Below are 14,678 nucleotides of genomic sequence, written 5' to 3'. Positions count from 1 at the left end.
ATTCGGAATGTCCACATTGACCCTTGCCAATTTTTACAGGTGCACCATTGAAAGTATCCTATCTGGCTGCATCACAGCCTGGTATGGCAACTGCTCGGTCCAAGACCGTAAGAAAATACGGAGAGTTATGAACACATCCCAGTCCATCACAAGAACCTGCCTCCCATCCATCAACTCTGTCTATACCTCCCACTGCCTTGGGAAAGCGGGCAGCATAATTCAAGGCGCCTCCTACCTGGGCTATTCTCTCTTGCAACCTCTTCCATCGGGCAGAAGATACAAAAGTCTGAGAACACGCACTAATAGATTCAAAAACAGCTTCTTCCTCGCTGTTAGCAGACTCATGAATGACCCTCTTATGGACTGAACTGACCTCTCCACGCATCTTCTCTACTATGTAGCACTACACTCCGAATGCTTCATCCGATTCCTATGTATTTACATTGTGTCCTATGTTTTTCATGTATGGAATGATCTGCCTGGATTGTATGCAGAAAAATACTTTTCACTGTACCTCGGTACATGTGACAATAAATCTAAATCTAACATTCATCCCTCAACCCAAAACATCAAAATGTCCTGGTTATTTTATGAGTTGCTTATGCAATTTTGCTGTGTACAAATTCTGCCACATTTTTAGCAGTGTTACAGCAGTTGTTACACTTCAAAAGTAATTAGTTTTGACTTCCAGACAACATAAAAGGCTCCATGTAAATGCAGGTTCTCTCTTTTCTTTTTATCTGTGGCTTTACCGACATAAAAAGCATCCTGTGTACCCAAGCTTTCATTTAATTTGTAGTGGGATGTTGTGCATGTTTGATTCCTCTCTGCTCATTACTTAAATATGTACAATATGCATGACAATTCCTTTCCTGACATTCTTTTTGTAATTAAATAAGAATGAACAAATTATCTTTAACAAAGCTTAAAATACATCATCTGTATTTTCATCTGCACCTCCATGTAACAAATACAGCTGTATCAATATTGATGTTACAGTTTCTCATAGTACTGCGCTTGGTGTGTTCCAAGTGTTAACTGCAGCATAATGCCCTCCTTACTTCCATAAGGCAAAAATTCTGCAGTACAAACATGGGAGAACCTAATCAGGCTAGTTTTCTAAATGTCCAACTTCATGCAAGGCCTACTTTTAACACTCATGGGGTTTGAAGCGCTGAGTAAATTTTTGTCATTCAATAGTGCCTGTTTTGCATAATTTATTTATGTGTGGGGACTGAGATTAATTTGCTGTTCCATCAAGCCCCAAAAGTACCTCTAAAGTTCATGCTCTAAAAATAATTGGCTTCAATACTTTTTTCATGGAACCAGCCAAAATTTGTATCTCCATTATAATGTGTAAATATAAATATATGAGGTGGAATTCTCCCAACTGGATCGAAGTCCCGTGGCGGGTACGTCGACCATGTTTCTCCCATGTGGAAGCTAACGGGAAACCATGCCATATTTTCCATCCCCACCCTATTGGCTATATGAAAATTCTGCCCATGATTAAATTGGCGGTTTTGGAAGGAAGCAATACATCCCTGTTACTGGATGTTAGTGGGGTAGCCACATTTCACAACTAATGAATTATATTTAATCAAAAAAAATATGCTTCTTTCACTCTGCAATTTCTAATGAAATCCCTCCTTCCATGATGGTAGTAACTGTTGCTGGGGCACAGCTCCACGGGAACTCAGGTCAGTCAGAGTTTCAACAAAATTGGTGATTCTTGTGTGAGGCTGGGCACAGTACCCGCGATTCAATCTGAGCATCAGAGCTGAGTTTGACTCAGGTATCTCCTAGCATTGAGGCACATGCATTGCAAGCAACACTTGCAGGACAGCAATCGTGAATGGGATCCCTTGTCAATTCTTCCTCTCCCTATTCCGTGGTCACTGAAGCTATCGTTGCCATCCTGCTGGATACCGATTATGTGATGGTTCATCAGAAAGGTTCTCAGGAAAGGGCAGCATGGTGACGCAGTGGTTAGCACTGCTGCCTCACGGCGCCGAGGTCCCAGGTTCGATCCCGGCTCGGGGTCACTGTCCCTGTGGAGTTTGCACATTCTCTCCGTGTTTGCATGGGTTTTGCCCCCACATCCCAAAGATGTGCAGGGTAGGTGGATTGGCCACGCTAAATTGCCCCTTAATTGGAAAAAATGAATTGGGTACTCTAAAATTAAAATAAAAGAAAGGTTCTCAGGAAATTTAGGATAACTAACAGAGCTGACAAAGCCAGGGATTCCTGAAGAAGGGATTCCTCAAGACGACAGGAATCTTGTTGGTGAAGGAGCAGCAACAATGGTGCAGCGGAGAGAGTAAGAGCCAAGAGTAACCTGGTATCAGAGGAACAGAGAGTCCACAAAAGGAGACTTGGGTGGCAGAAAGCAGTGAAACAATGGATCAAGGCTGTTGGAAAGATTTGAAAGTATGGCTAATGATGTTAAACTCCATTTGTTGACATTGTGCAGCTTGGCATAGGCCGAAATAAAAGGACTGTATTGGTGAAGACATTGGCTGTTATATTCTGAATGCATTCTGGTTTGTACATGATGGAGGCTGGCTAAGACACATTACTGAAGTTTAGGGTTTCAAGAGCAAGGGGGTGGGGTGGGGGGAACTAAGGGCTAAAATGATACAACATTGAAATCAGCCAACACAACAGAGACCAGTAATTGAGCCTGGAAATTCCTGGTCTGTGAAACTCCAAGTGTAATACATTGATCCTTTGGGAGGCTATGTACGCATATTCTTCACTTTTAAAGTGCTGGAAAGACATGAAGCTATAAACTAGCTTCATGGTCGGTCATTAAATTATCAGATTTATGGTACCGTACATGTCCATAAATATTTAAACTTTTGACCACATGAACAGTTTGAGATTTCTGGAGAAAAAAAATCAACAAAGGTAGAATTGTGCTCTGGGATCAGTAACATCAACCTAAATAACCAGGAAAACAGACAGGTCTATGGTTTAGCATCTCATTTGAAGGTCATAAATAAATTGGGCACTCAATGATAAAGAGTTGAACCCAAGATTTACTGTATCATTAACCAGGAGCTACAGAATTTATTAAATGAAGGATACGTGCATGCAATTTATGGGTCTTGATGCCGACACTGAAGGAATAATGGGTAGAAATATATCCCACTGTGCCACCTTTCAGAAATAGACTGGAGCACAAGGCATCAATTTCCCAATGTTGTCACCCACATCCCAAAGGTGGCTGAATGGCACACATGGCCATACTGGATCAGATGATATTGGCATGTTTCTAGTGGCTGCTTAATACAAGCAATGGACCCTTTGCTTACATCAATGGGGTGGGGGTGGGGGGGAGGGTTATGCGTGCCGCAGGAACTCGCCATGAAAATAGTGAGCTGCACTCTACCTGCCCCGTTCAATATTTCTTTCAGGTGCTTCAGCTGCCTAGCCAGTAACTGAAGGGATCAGTGGGAGCTGCCATTAAAAATGTAAATTTTCACTTTTAAGCTTGTCTTCAGTGGGGCTTGACTGTAGGCTGCAGGCATCCTAGCCCCTGTCCTGTTCTCTTTCCCTCAATCCCAAGACTTTACTGCCAAATTGGGCATCCTCAAAATGATGGGCTGCCTCTGTCCTCCCAACAGGCATCTCTATCATATTGCACTGGTCTCAGCCTTAAACACTTCTCCTGCGAGTTAATTCTTTCTTTTTTTAAAAATAATATTTTATTAAGGTATTTGAACATTTTTATAACAGTAACATAAACAATGACATCAACATAGTTAAATAAACATTTCCTCCCCAGCCCAATCTTCATGCACCTCAACCATACAACAACAATCCGCCTCCCCCCCCCAACGCCCCTTTGGAATACTGCATCTGCTGACCCCAGCGACCATCGCCACCACCTCCGCCCATACACCGCCCCCCCCCCCCCCCCCCCCCCAGCCACCGTCTCAACAACTGGGTGAAGAAGAGGACAACACACTCCCGGACACGCAGGTCTCGACACCGGTGCCCACACCACAGCCGGGACTGAGGCGATCACGGCGGAAGGTCAAGGCCCCCGACAGACTTGACCTTTAAGACCACTTCACCCCCGCTGGATTCTTTTTTTTAAAACAGGGGGTGAATGTGGTAAACCACTGTATTGCATTGTATTGTGTTGTTCCGTGCCTGGGCTTGTCCCGGCTGGCTCTGCCTGTGGCTCCGTCCCTCGGGCTCATGTATAAAGGTGGCTAGTCTCCGCCTCCGATCCAATTCGGGATCAGAGGCCAGGAGGCTTGCTGTTTAGTGTATTAAAGCCTCAGTTACGTTCATCACTCGTCGTGTGTTCATTGACGCATATCAATTTAATACACTAAACAGTAAGCCTCCTGGCCTCTGATCCCGAACCCTCCATGCCTCCGAAATCCAACACTCCTCCATCAAAAAGGAAGCCCAAGCCATCGTAGAAGCTGTGCGACATTGGAAGCATTACCTGGCCCGCAGGCGATTCACTCTCCTCACTGACTAACGGTCGGTTGCCTTCCTGTTCAATAACACACAGCGGGACAAGATCAAGAATAACAAGATTCTGAGGTGGCGGATCGAGCTTTGCACCTACAACTACAATATCTTGTATCGACCTGGGAAGCTCAATGAGCCCCCAGATGCCCTATCCCACGGTACATGTGCCAGCGCACAGGTAGACCGACTCCGGGCCCTCCACAATGGCGTCTGTCACCCGGGGGTCACCTGTTTTTTTCACTTCATCAAGGCTCGCACCCCTCTACCCCCCTCCACCGTCTCAACAACTGGGTGAAGAAGAGGACAACACACTCCCGGACACGCAGGTCTCGGCACCGGTGCCCACGCCACAGCCGGGACTGAGGCGATCACGGCGGAAGGTCAAGGCCCCAGACAGACTTGACCTTTAAGACCACTTCACCCCCGCTGGACTCTTTTTTTAACAGGGGGCGAATGTGGTAAAGCACTGTATTGCATTGTGTTGTGTTACGCCGCCTCCATCCGCTCCCATGCCGACCTCTCCCCCACTACCCACTTCCTAATCATGGCTATATTAGCCGCCCAGTAGTAATTGCAGAAGTTCGGCAGTGCCAACCCACCCTCCCCCCGACTGCGCTCCAGCAACACTTTCTTCACGGGCGGGGTTTTACTCACCCACACAAAGCCCAAATTAATCTTATTCACCCGCTTGAAAAAGGCCTTCGGGATGAAGATGGGGAGGCACTGAAAGACAAAAAGAAATCTGGGGAGGACCATCATTTTCATGGTCTGTACCCTCCTCGCCAATGATAAAGGTTATTTATTTATTAAAAAAATATTTTAAACAGGATGCGATCTCGTAATTTTTCATTTTAAGAAGAATGATGTTATGAGGAGCTTTTAGCAGGCCTTACTTACACAGCAATGTTTTTTTCCCCAAAAAGGCCTCTCTAAGCTTTTTTCATGGAAACGTACTCAGCACAACTGTCCTTCAACCCTAACGTAGCTACCCATCAATGAAGGGCAACAAATCGAGCCAATGTGACCAGTGTAAAGGTGCACCCTTTTTTGCCTAATATCCAGAAACAGCTGGGCAGCACGGTAGCATTGTGGATAGCACAATTGCTTCACAGCTCCAGGGTCCCAGGTTCGATTCCGGCTTGGGTCACTGTCTGTGCAGAGTCTGCACATCCTCCCCGTGTGTGCGTGGGTTTCCTCCGGGTGCTCCGGTTTCCTCCCACAGTCCAAAGATGTGCAGGTTAGGTGGATTGGCCATGATAAATTGCCCTTAGTGTCCAAGATTGCCCTTAGTGTTGGGTGGGGTTACTGGGTTACGGGGATAGGGTGGAGGTGTTGACCTTGGGTGGGGTGCACTTCCCAAGAGCCGGTACAGACTCGATGGGCCGAATGGCCTCCTTCTGCACTGTAAATTCTATGATCTAATCCTTTGACACACATTTCTCCAATGTAATCATACTCATACCAATAAAATAGGAAGCACATCTCCAAGATACATTGTGCAAACTAAATGCACAATGACCGTGCACCACATCCCTTTCAGCCATCACGCCTGTGCTCACTGAGCCTACATTGATTACAGGATTAGAAATCACTTCATCGAAACCCCACTCTTGGGTAGAATCTCCCATTGATGGCGAGGGCCTTACTTGCCAGCTGGAGAGTTGGAGGGAGACGCATGTTACCTCTGCTTTGGAAGGCCCGACAGATCTTATGCTAATCAGGCAGATCCGGGGTCACCAGACGGCCTTCCTCGAGAATCAAGTCCCCAGGGGCAGAGGCCTCACCTGCCCAGAGTTGCTGGCCAATACATGCCGGCAGCTCCTGTGGCCGGCAGCTCCTGTGGCCGGCAGAGCCACAGAGGAGGCAGTGGCTGCTGTTGCAACAACAGGCCTTGTTCCAGAACTCAGGAGAAAGGTAAGAGTTGGGAGTGGGGAGCGGTGGCAGGGGTTCATAGGTAGAGGAGGCAGGGAGTTGAGAAGCAAGGGCAGAAGGTGGCTTCAACAGGTAACCCCCTTCCCAACACCTATGCCCTAGATTTTGCATTGAGTGCCTTTGATTGAAGGACCCCCCTCATCACCAGGTGACAGGCGCACTTTTACCAGTCTTGTGGGCTACACATCGACAGACCTGCCTGGAGCTAGGTTAATACCAGCCATGATGAGAAGAGGTCCTTAAAGTGTTCATTAATTGGGTACTTAAGGGTCTTAATTGATGGCAGGTGAGAAGGCCCATCAACCTAATTCTGGCAGGGGCGGAGTTCAGATATGCTACCAACCCACCTGTTTAATTGTCCTTCCTGCCTCCAAGTTCGCCACCTCGGGGAATAGAAGATTCCACCTATTGTTTCCAAATCCCTGCATAGCCTCCCCTCCCTTTCTCTGCTACCTCCTCTGCCTCCAAGATCTCTGTGTTGCTCCAATTCTGGCCTCCTGCACATCCCCAATTTTCATCACTTTATCACTGACGGCTTTGTCTTCGACTGCCTGAACCCTAAACACTGCAATTCCCTTCCTCTCTCTGTCTCATCAACACTCTCTCCTCTAAAACACACTTTAAAACATACCTCTTTGACCTCTTTCTCCCAGCCGAATATCTCATTATGGAGCGCAATTTCAAATGTGTTTGATAATTCTCCAAACAAGTGCTTTGAGTGTTTCACTACCTTAAAGGTCTGACAGATATGGAAGTTTTTCACTTAACGAGAATTGGAATGACTTTTTCTTTTTTTTAGAAAATATTTTATTGAGGCATTTATCGTTTTAACATTCTGAACAGAGAGATCCAACACATGCAAAAACCCCACAATAACACACCCAACTCCCCCTATCCCTAAACCCCAACTACCCATACATTAGATTCCCTGCCCTTATTCGTCACTTCCATGCCTCCCCGTTGCCCCCTCCTGCTGATGGCCAATTTTCCTTGAAGAAGTCGATGAACGGCTGCCACTTCGAGCGAACCCCTGTAGTGAACCCCTTAAGGCGAACTTAATTTTCTCTAGCCTAAGAAACCCTGCCATGTCACTGACCCAAACCATCGACATTGAAGGCTCTGAGTCCCTCCACCCCAACAAAATCCGAATCCGGGCCAGCTGAGAGGCAAAAGCCAAAACATCGGCCTTTCTCCACCTCCCCCCCCCCCCCCCACCCCCCCGTCCGTCCGTCCTGAATCTTCCGACACTCCAAATATTGCCATCTCTGGACTCTGAGTCACCCTCCCTTTCAGGACCTCTGACATGACATCTGAAAATCCCTGCCAAAATCCCCTCAACCTCGGACACGCCCAAAACATATGTACATGATTCATAGGACTTCCTCCACATCACCACACCTGTCCTCCACCTCCTCAATAAAACCTACTCATCCAGGCAACAGTCATATGAGCCCTGTTGGCCACATTGAACTGGATCAGACAAAGCCTAGCACACAAAGTGGATGCACTGACTCTCCTCGGAGCCTTCACCCGACTTCCAACTCCCCTCCCAGTTCTTCCTCCCACTTCCTGTTCACCTCCCCAATTAGAACCCCTTCCCACTCCATCAGTTCCTTGTATATTTCCAAGACCCTCCCTTCCCCAACTCCTGTTTTAGACAACAACTTGGGCGAAATTCTCCCGAAACGGCGCGATGTCCGCCGACTGGCGCCCAAAACGGCGCCAATCAGACGGGCATCGCGCCGCCCCAAAGGTGCGGAATGCTCCGCATCTTTGGGGGCCGAGCCCCAACATTGAGGGGCTAGGCCGACGCCGGAGGAATTTCCGCCCCGCCAGCTGGCGGAAACGGCCTTTGTTGCCCCGCCAGCTGGCGCGGAAATGACATCTCCGGGCGGCGCATGCGCGGGAGCGTCAGCGGCCGCTGACAGTTTCCCACGCATGCGCAGTGGAGGGAGTCTCTTCCGCCTCCGCCATGGTGGAGACCGTGGCGGAGGCGGAAGGGAAAGAGTGCCCCCACGGCACAGGCCCGCCTGGGGATCGGTGGGCCCCGATCGTGGGCCAGGCCACTGTGGGGGCAACCCCCGGGGCCAGGTCGCCCCGCGCCCCCCCCAGGCCCCCGGAGCCCACCCACGCCGCCTTGTCCCGCCGTTCAAAAGGTGGTTGAATGCACGCCGGCGTGACAGGCAATTTATCGGCGGGACTTCGGCCCATCCGGGCAGGAGAATCGAGCGGGGGGGCCCGCCAACCGGCGTGGCCCGATTCCTGCCCCCGCCGAATATCCGGTGCCGGAGACTTCGGCAACTGGCGGGGGCGGGATTCACGGCAGCCCCTGGCGATTCTCCAACCCGGCGGGGGTTCGGAGAATGACGCCCCTTATCCTGTAGACCCCTTAGTGGGAGGCGAGGGAAGCTCGGGACCTGCCTCCGCACAAACTCCCGTACCTGCAGGTACCGGAACCCACTCCCACCCAGCAGCCCCAACTCCTCCTCCAACTCCTCCAGGCTCGGTAAACCCACACCGACCCTTCCCCAACTACCCATTTCCTAACCATCGATATATTAGCCGCCCAGTAGTAAGGGCCAAAGATGGGCCAAGCCCCCCTCCCCACCCACCCCATTCAAGAAGGACCTTCTTCACCCTTCTCAATCAATGAAAAAGCCCTTCCACTCTCAGAGAATGTATGTAGTGGTGAATATATTTGGTTGAATTTAGTACCCTCCCATGAGACAGGTTTGTAGGTGGAAAGTGTGCTGTGTGAGACTCTGCTGTCTTAATATTTTAATAATAATAATCTTTATCTTTTATTGGCACAAGTAGGCTTACATTACACTGCAATGAAGTTAATGTGAAAATCCCCTAGTCGCTACATTCAGGTGCATGTTTGGGTACACAGAGGGAGAATTCAGAATGTCCAATTCACCTAACAGCACGTCTTTCGAGACATGTGGGAGGAAACCGGAGCACCCGGAGGAAACCCACACAGACACAGGGAAAATATGCAGACTCCGCACTGACAGTGACCCAAGCCGGGAATCGAACCAGGGAAGCTGGGGCTTTGAAGCAATAGTGCTAACCACTGTGCTACTGTGCCTTCCTGCCTCCTTCCTGATTAAATTTGGGGCGGGAATGCCCGTGGACGATCTTCGCACCTCAGGACCAATTGAGACCTTTTAATGTACAATTAACCACTAATTATGGGCCTCAACCCGTCGCCCCAGTATTCAATCAGCGGTGGGCAGGCAGCCACCGCGCAGGGAGCACGAAAAGGAAACCCTGCTGTGTTTTCTTCTGGGCCTCTTGACTGTTGTTGGTCACAATGAGGGACCCAGTATCGGGGAAGGGGGTGGGTAGGGTGGGCCCACTGAGAGCCACCCTTCCACCTCCCATGATCCCCTGTACCATGAATCCTATCCTGCTCTCACTCACCTGTGGCCCATGCCCCTTGGCGATTCTGGGCCTGTGACGGGTGGGTTGCCAGTAGCTACTACTGCTCTCTGTAATCTCGGGGTGGTGGTTGCGGTGGGTGGATTGGTCTTTGATCCTGGGGAAGGTCTGCCGCTGGCCACTTGGGAGACCCCTGGCATCTGGATTTTCAGCCCACTGTAATCAATTCACTGCTCAGGCAGACATAGCGGGCGCGATTCTCCACCCCCACGCCGAAGTGGCCGCGCCGTCGTGAACGCCGTCGAGGTTCACGACGGCGCGGAAGGGCCCCGTTCGTGACCGATTCAGGCACTGACAATGGGCCAGTATCGGGGCCGCGTCATCTACCCGCGTGAGGCCTTGTCGCCCGTGTAAAAGCGGCGCCGATTAGATGACGCGGCCGGCGCCGCATAACGGACGTCATCCGCGCATGCGTGGGTTGGCGCCGGCCAACCCGCGCATGCGTGGTTGCCGTACTGTCCACATCCGCCCCGCAAGAAGATGGGGGACGGATCTTGCGGGGCGGCGGAAGGAAGGAGGTCCTCCTTCAGAGAGGACGGTCCGACGATCGGTGGGCACCGATCGCGGGCCACCCCACATTTAAGGTACCCCCCGGTGCAGGATCCCCCCTCGCTCCCCCACAGGCCGCCGCCCCAGCGTTCACGCACAGCCCACGACTGTAGCGACCAGGTGTGGACGGCGCTGGGGGGAACCCGCCGTTTTGGCCTGGCCGCTCGGCCCATCCGGGCCTCAAAATCGCGGGGGTGCCGGAGAATCGCCATTTTGGGTATCTCCGGCGATTCTCCGGCCTGCGGCCCGTGAAACTCGACTGGCCCGTTCCCGCCGCTCGGGAGAATCGCGGGAGGGCGTTGGACCGGCGGCCCCGGAAATTTCAGCGGCCCAGGCGATTCTCCCAACCGGCGTGGGAGTGGGGAATCGCGCCCCATATGTTCAGTCTTTTGCTGGCAGTGATGGTAAACAACAATGACGAATTGCAATTATGTAACACCTCTTAACATAATAACCAATGGTGGAGTGATTAAAATCAGGGAAGCACAAGAGGCTGGAATTAGAGCAGTGCAAATATCACGAGGGTCGCAGGCCAGGGGAGGGGAGATTAAAGAGATGGGAAAAGACAAGGCCATGGAAGGATATGTATACAAGGATGAGAATTTTAAAATTGAGGCATTGCTTAACCTGGAGCCAATGTGGATCATTGAGCTTAAAAATAGATAAATGTTGTCAAAATTGTATCAAATGGAACTTATATAATCCGAGTGTGCCCGGGATTCTTGGAAGAGAAAAGTAGCAAAGGACAGATTTATCTCTACCCAATGTCATCCCCACAAAACAAATTTTAGACCTAGATGTTATGTAAATAAATAATGCGTCTCAAGTAGACGTAACCGCAAGACAACTGCTGGAATCATCTTACCGGTAAAGTTCACTTTAATTTTGTCTGATTTATGTATGTTTTCTTTGAATTCTATACAACAGGGATCCCCAGTCGCTTACATTTTTACCACATATTATGCCAAATAAATAGTGTCATTGCTTGACCTGTGCCAAAACAAACCTGCACCAAAAAATGCTTGCATCTGCTGGGCCATTTTGACGTACAAACTAGGCCCTTAAACCTTGAAGAACAGTGTGGAAGGCAGGCTACAATTAGGAGTGTTTGAGAAGCGTGTACAGACCTGTTTTTTTTATTTAATTACAGTACTCCTCCATTAGTAGAAACTTGAAAACCACACTTAAAAATCAATTCACAGAATAAACGCTTCGTCTTATAAATGATCAAAACTAAACATAGGTTGCTGCGTATGAGTCTCAACAAATGTTGTCCTTTAAAAACTGGATGGATCAGGAGCTGTTAAAGAATGTTGAATTCTGCAGCTGTGAGGACTAAGTGCGGCAATCAAATGCTGCATCAATGTGAGATGCACTGAAAACATCCACTGATCCGACCAAACACATCACTAAATCTCGATGGGCTTTAACGTATATTAAATTATGTCCGACATGAATTGTTATTTAATTAATTTCTTTCCAGCGATTGACTGCAATTTTGTTTACTAATCTTCTAAAAGGCAAAAAGGGAATCCTGTGGTGACACACAGAAAATGCTGGAAACGACGACATGAGAATGAAGGAAAATAAATAATCACACATGCATTCACGTTCGCACAAAAACAATTCTCCATGTAACCTGGTCTGGCGGTTCCAGACCACGGATATTTAGGCATGACTTCTCTATCTGCTTTCAGTCTGCGCACATTTCTTTCAGGTTTCAAACCCCCACAGCCACGAGCAGCTGTTAAACACATGACATCATCACTCAATTTTATCTGTTGTTACAGCTTAAACAGTTCACCTCTTCTGTCCTGGCCTTCCAGCATATCCACTCTGTCTGAAATCTTCGTGCAGCTCCCGAGCACAACCACATTTAGCAGCTAGTGCAGCAAGGAAACAAAATCCTTCATATCTCTCCTTTCCACACAGGCAGTTTAATCCCCAAAAGAGTCTGAGGCATTTCGTCAATTCACCCTTCTGGTGTATTCACTTTGTCTTCTTACCCAGCATGCCCAGGCCATATAAAGACAATAGAGGTGTGACCATTTACATTGTGATCTGGTAGGCAAATGTTTAAAAACTCCTTCCAATAATGGCCATTGACACGCTAGTGGGCGGCCTGCTGCACCTGTTGGCATGGCAACAAGGCTTGGCTGCTCTTTAACAGAGTGCTAGCACTTTTCTTCTGTCACACAATTAAAAATTTAGCAACTCAGTTTTGCATAAAGGCTGAAAAATAAACAGACAGGCTGAATAACCTGCTGCTGCCTATCTGCTAGCATTTTCTCCACAGGCAATCAGAATGTTACAGCCCAGAAGTAGTTTATATTAATCAGGAAAAGGACAGCAGTTGAGCATGGCCAATTGACACTGCAGAAAAATGCCATTTGACTTGACCAATAAATAACGCACGAAAGCAGAGCCTGTTCGCATCTTTCTAAATAGCACAGCATTTGCAGAAAATACATACAATTAACATATGACTGCATTAGTTTGGAGATCTATTACTTCATCACTCATCTGTTTGGATTCCGTTTTTTTATTCACAATGTTGTTATGGAAAGAAAATAATGTTCACTTAACTCTATCCTGTGGAGGGTATTTTGATTTGAATGTTAGCATTTTTGCCTCTGAGTCAGAAGATTGTAGGTTCAAGTCTCACTCAAGGCTGAGGCTGACACACCAATGCAGTATGGGGGTCTTGTCTTTCAAATGGGGCGCTAACCTAAGCCCTTCATCTGACCTCTTGGGTACACGTAAAAAGCCTCATAGAATCACAGTGCAGAAGACAGCCATTCAACCGTCTGCACCGACCCTCCAAAAGAGCACCCTACCTAGGCCCACTCCCCCGCCCTATCCCCGTAACCCCACCTTCCTGCACATCTTCATAATAATAATCTTTATTAGTGTCACAAGTAAGCTTACATTAACACTGCAATAAAGTTACTGTGAAAATCCCTTCGTCGCTACACTCCGGCGCCTGTTCGGGTACACGGGGAGAATTCAGAATGTCCAATTCACCGAACAGAATGTGTTTCGGGACTAGTGGGAAGAAATCGGAGCACCTGGAGGAAACCCACGCAGACACGGGGAGAACGTGCAGGCTCCGCACAGACGGTCACCCAGGGCTGGAATTGAACCCGGTGCTGTGAGACAGCAGTGCTAACCGCTGTGCCGTCCCTCATGTCATTATTCAAGCTGAGCAGGTGTGTTGTTCCAAGTGTCCTGGCCAATATTTACCCCTTAATCAATACTATCTGGCCTTTGTCTCACTCTGCTTGTGAGATGGGACCTTGATGTACGCAAACCTGCTGCCGTGTTTCCTATATCACCGCAGTGACTAGACGTCAATGGCAGTTCACTGGCTGCAAAGTTCTGAAGTTTCGAAAGATGTGATATATCCTCAAGTATGGGCAGCACGGTAGCATAGTTGTTAGCACAGTCGCTTCACAGCTCCGGGTCCCAGGTTCGATTCCCGGCTTGGGTCAATGTCTGTGCGGAGTGTGCACGTTCTCCCTGTGTCTGCATAGTGGTTCCTCCGGGTGCTCCAGTTTCTTCCCACAGTCCAAAGATGTGCAGGTTAGGTGGATTAGCCCTGCTAAATTGCCCTTAGTGTTCAAAAAGGTTGGGTTGGATGGGGTTACGTGGAGGTATGGGCTTGTGTAGGGTGCCCTTTCCAAGGGCTGATGCAGACTCGATGGGCCGAATGGCCTCTTTCTGCACTGTAAATTCTATGATTCTATGAAGTCTTCTTTTCCTCCCATGTGTTAATTTTTTGATCTATATTTTCAAAAGTCAATTATGCCATTGCTTTCCTGTAAATGTGGTTAATTATACTCAGGATTGCTGCTGACTTGCGGCGAATTACATACCCATTATCAGCTGCACTCCTTTAATGTAGATGTTGTTGCAATTTTTACATTGAGCCGGAGAATTACCTGAGTCTTCTACTCACGGGGCTCATCTGGGGGGCACTGACCCTTTGCAGCGGATAAATGCAAGTATCAGTATTCTACTGGAGTTACTTTACCGCCCAGGTCGACTGGAGCAGATGTATGGATGTCAGATGAGAACACGACTGGGTTCTGCTGTGGTGACTCCCATGGTTGAACATCAGCACATTACTCACTGTTCGACCACACCAAGAACAGCCACTTGAGAGAATACTGGAGGGTTAATTGTAACTGTGGAACTGTACAACAACTATCTTAACGACAATTTGGGATTTTAAGTGTTTGGGGGTTGGTGTGCTGGTA

General features: G+C 48.6%; 1 protein-coding gene across 5 annotated transcripts in view; it reads right to left on the bottom strand.

Annotated features, from left to right (window-relative positions):
* The window catches only part of LOC140429185 (storkhead-box protein 2-like), a 484,578-nt gene that overhangs the window by 70,735 nt on the left and 399,165 nt on the right, over nucleotides 1–14,678 (bottom strand). Inside the window, exon 1 of one of the 5 annotated variants that reach the window (XM_072515854.1) lies at nucleotides 12,224–12,426. The exons of the other annotated variants lie outside the window; for them this stretch is intronic. Coding sequence (XP_072371955.1) covers nucleotides 12,224–12,248 — 25 coding nt within the window. The 5' untranslated portion in view covers nucleotides 12,249–12,426. Of the gene's footprint in view, nucleotides 1–12,223; nucleotides 12,427–14,678 lie in introns of those variants that run through there. 5 annotated transcript variants of the gene reach the window in all.

This window comes from Scyliorhinus torazame, chromosome 9 (genome assembly GCF_047496885.1).
Source record: "Scyliorhinus torazame isolate Kashiwa2021f chromosome 9, sScyTor2.1, whole genome shotgun sequence".
Lineage (NCBI taxonomy): Eukaryota > Metazoa > Chordata > Chondrichthyes > Carcharhiniformes > Scyliorhinidae > Scyliorhinus > Scyliorhinus torazame.
Note: the sequence above shows the minus strand (reverse complement) of the source record. Positions and strands in the feature narration are given on the sequence as shown.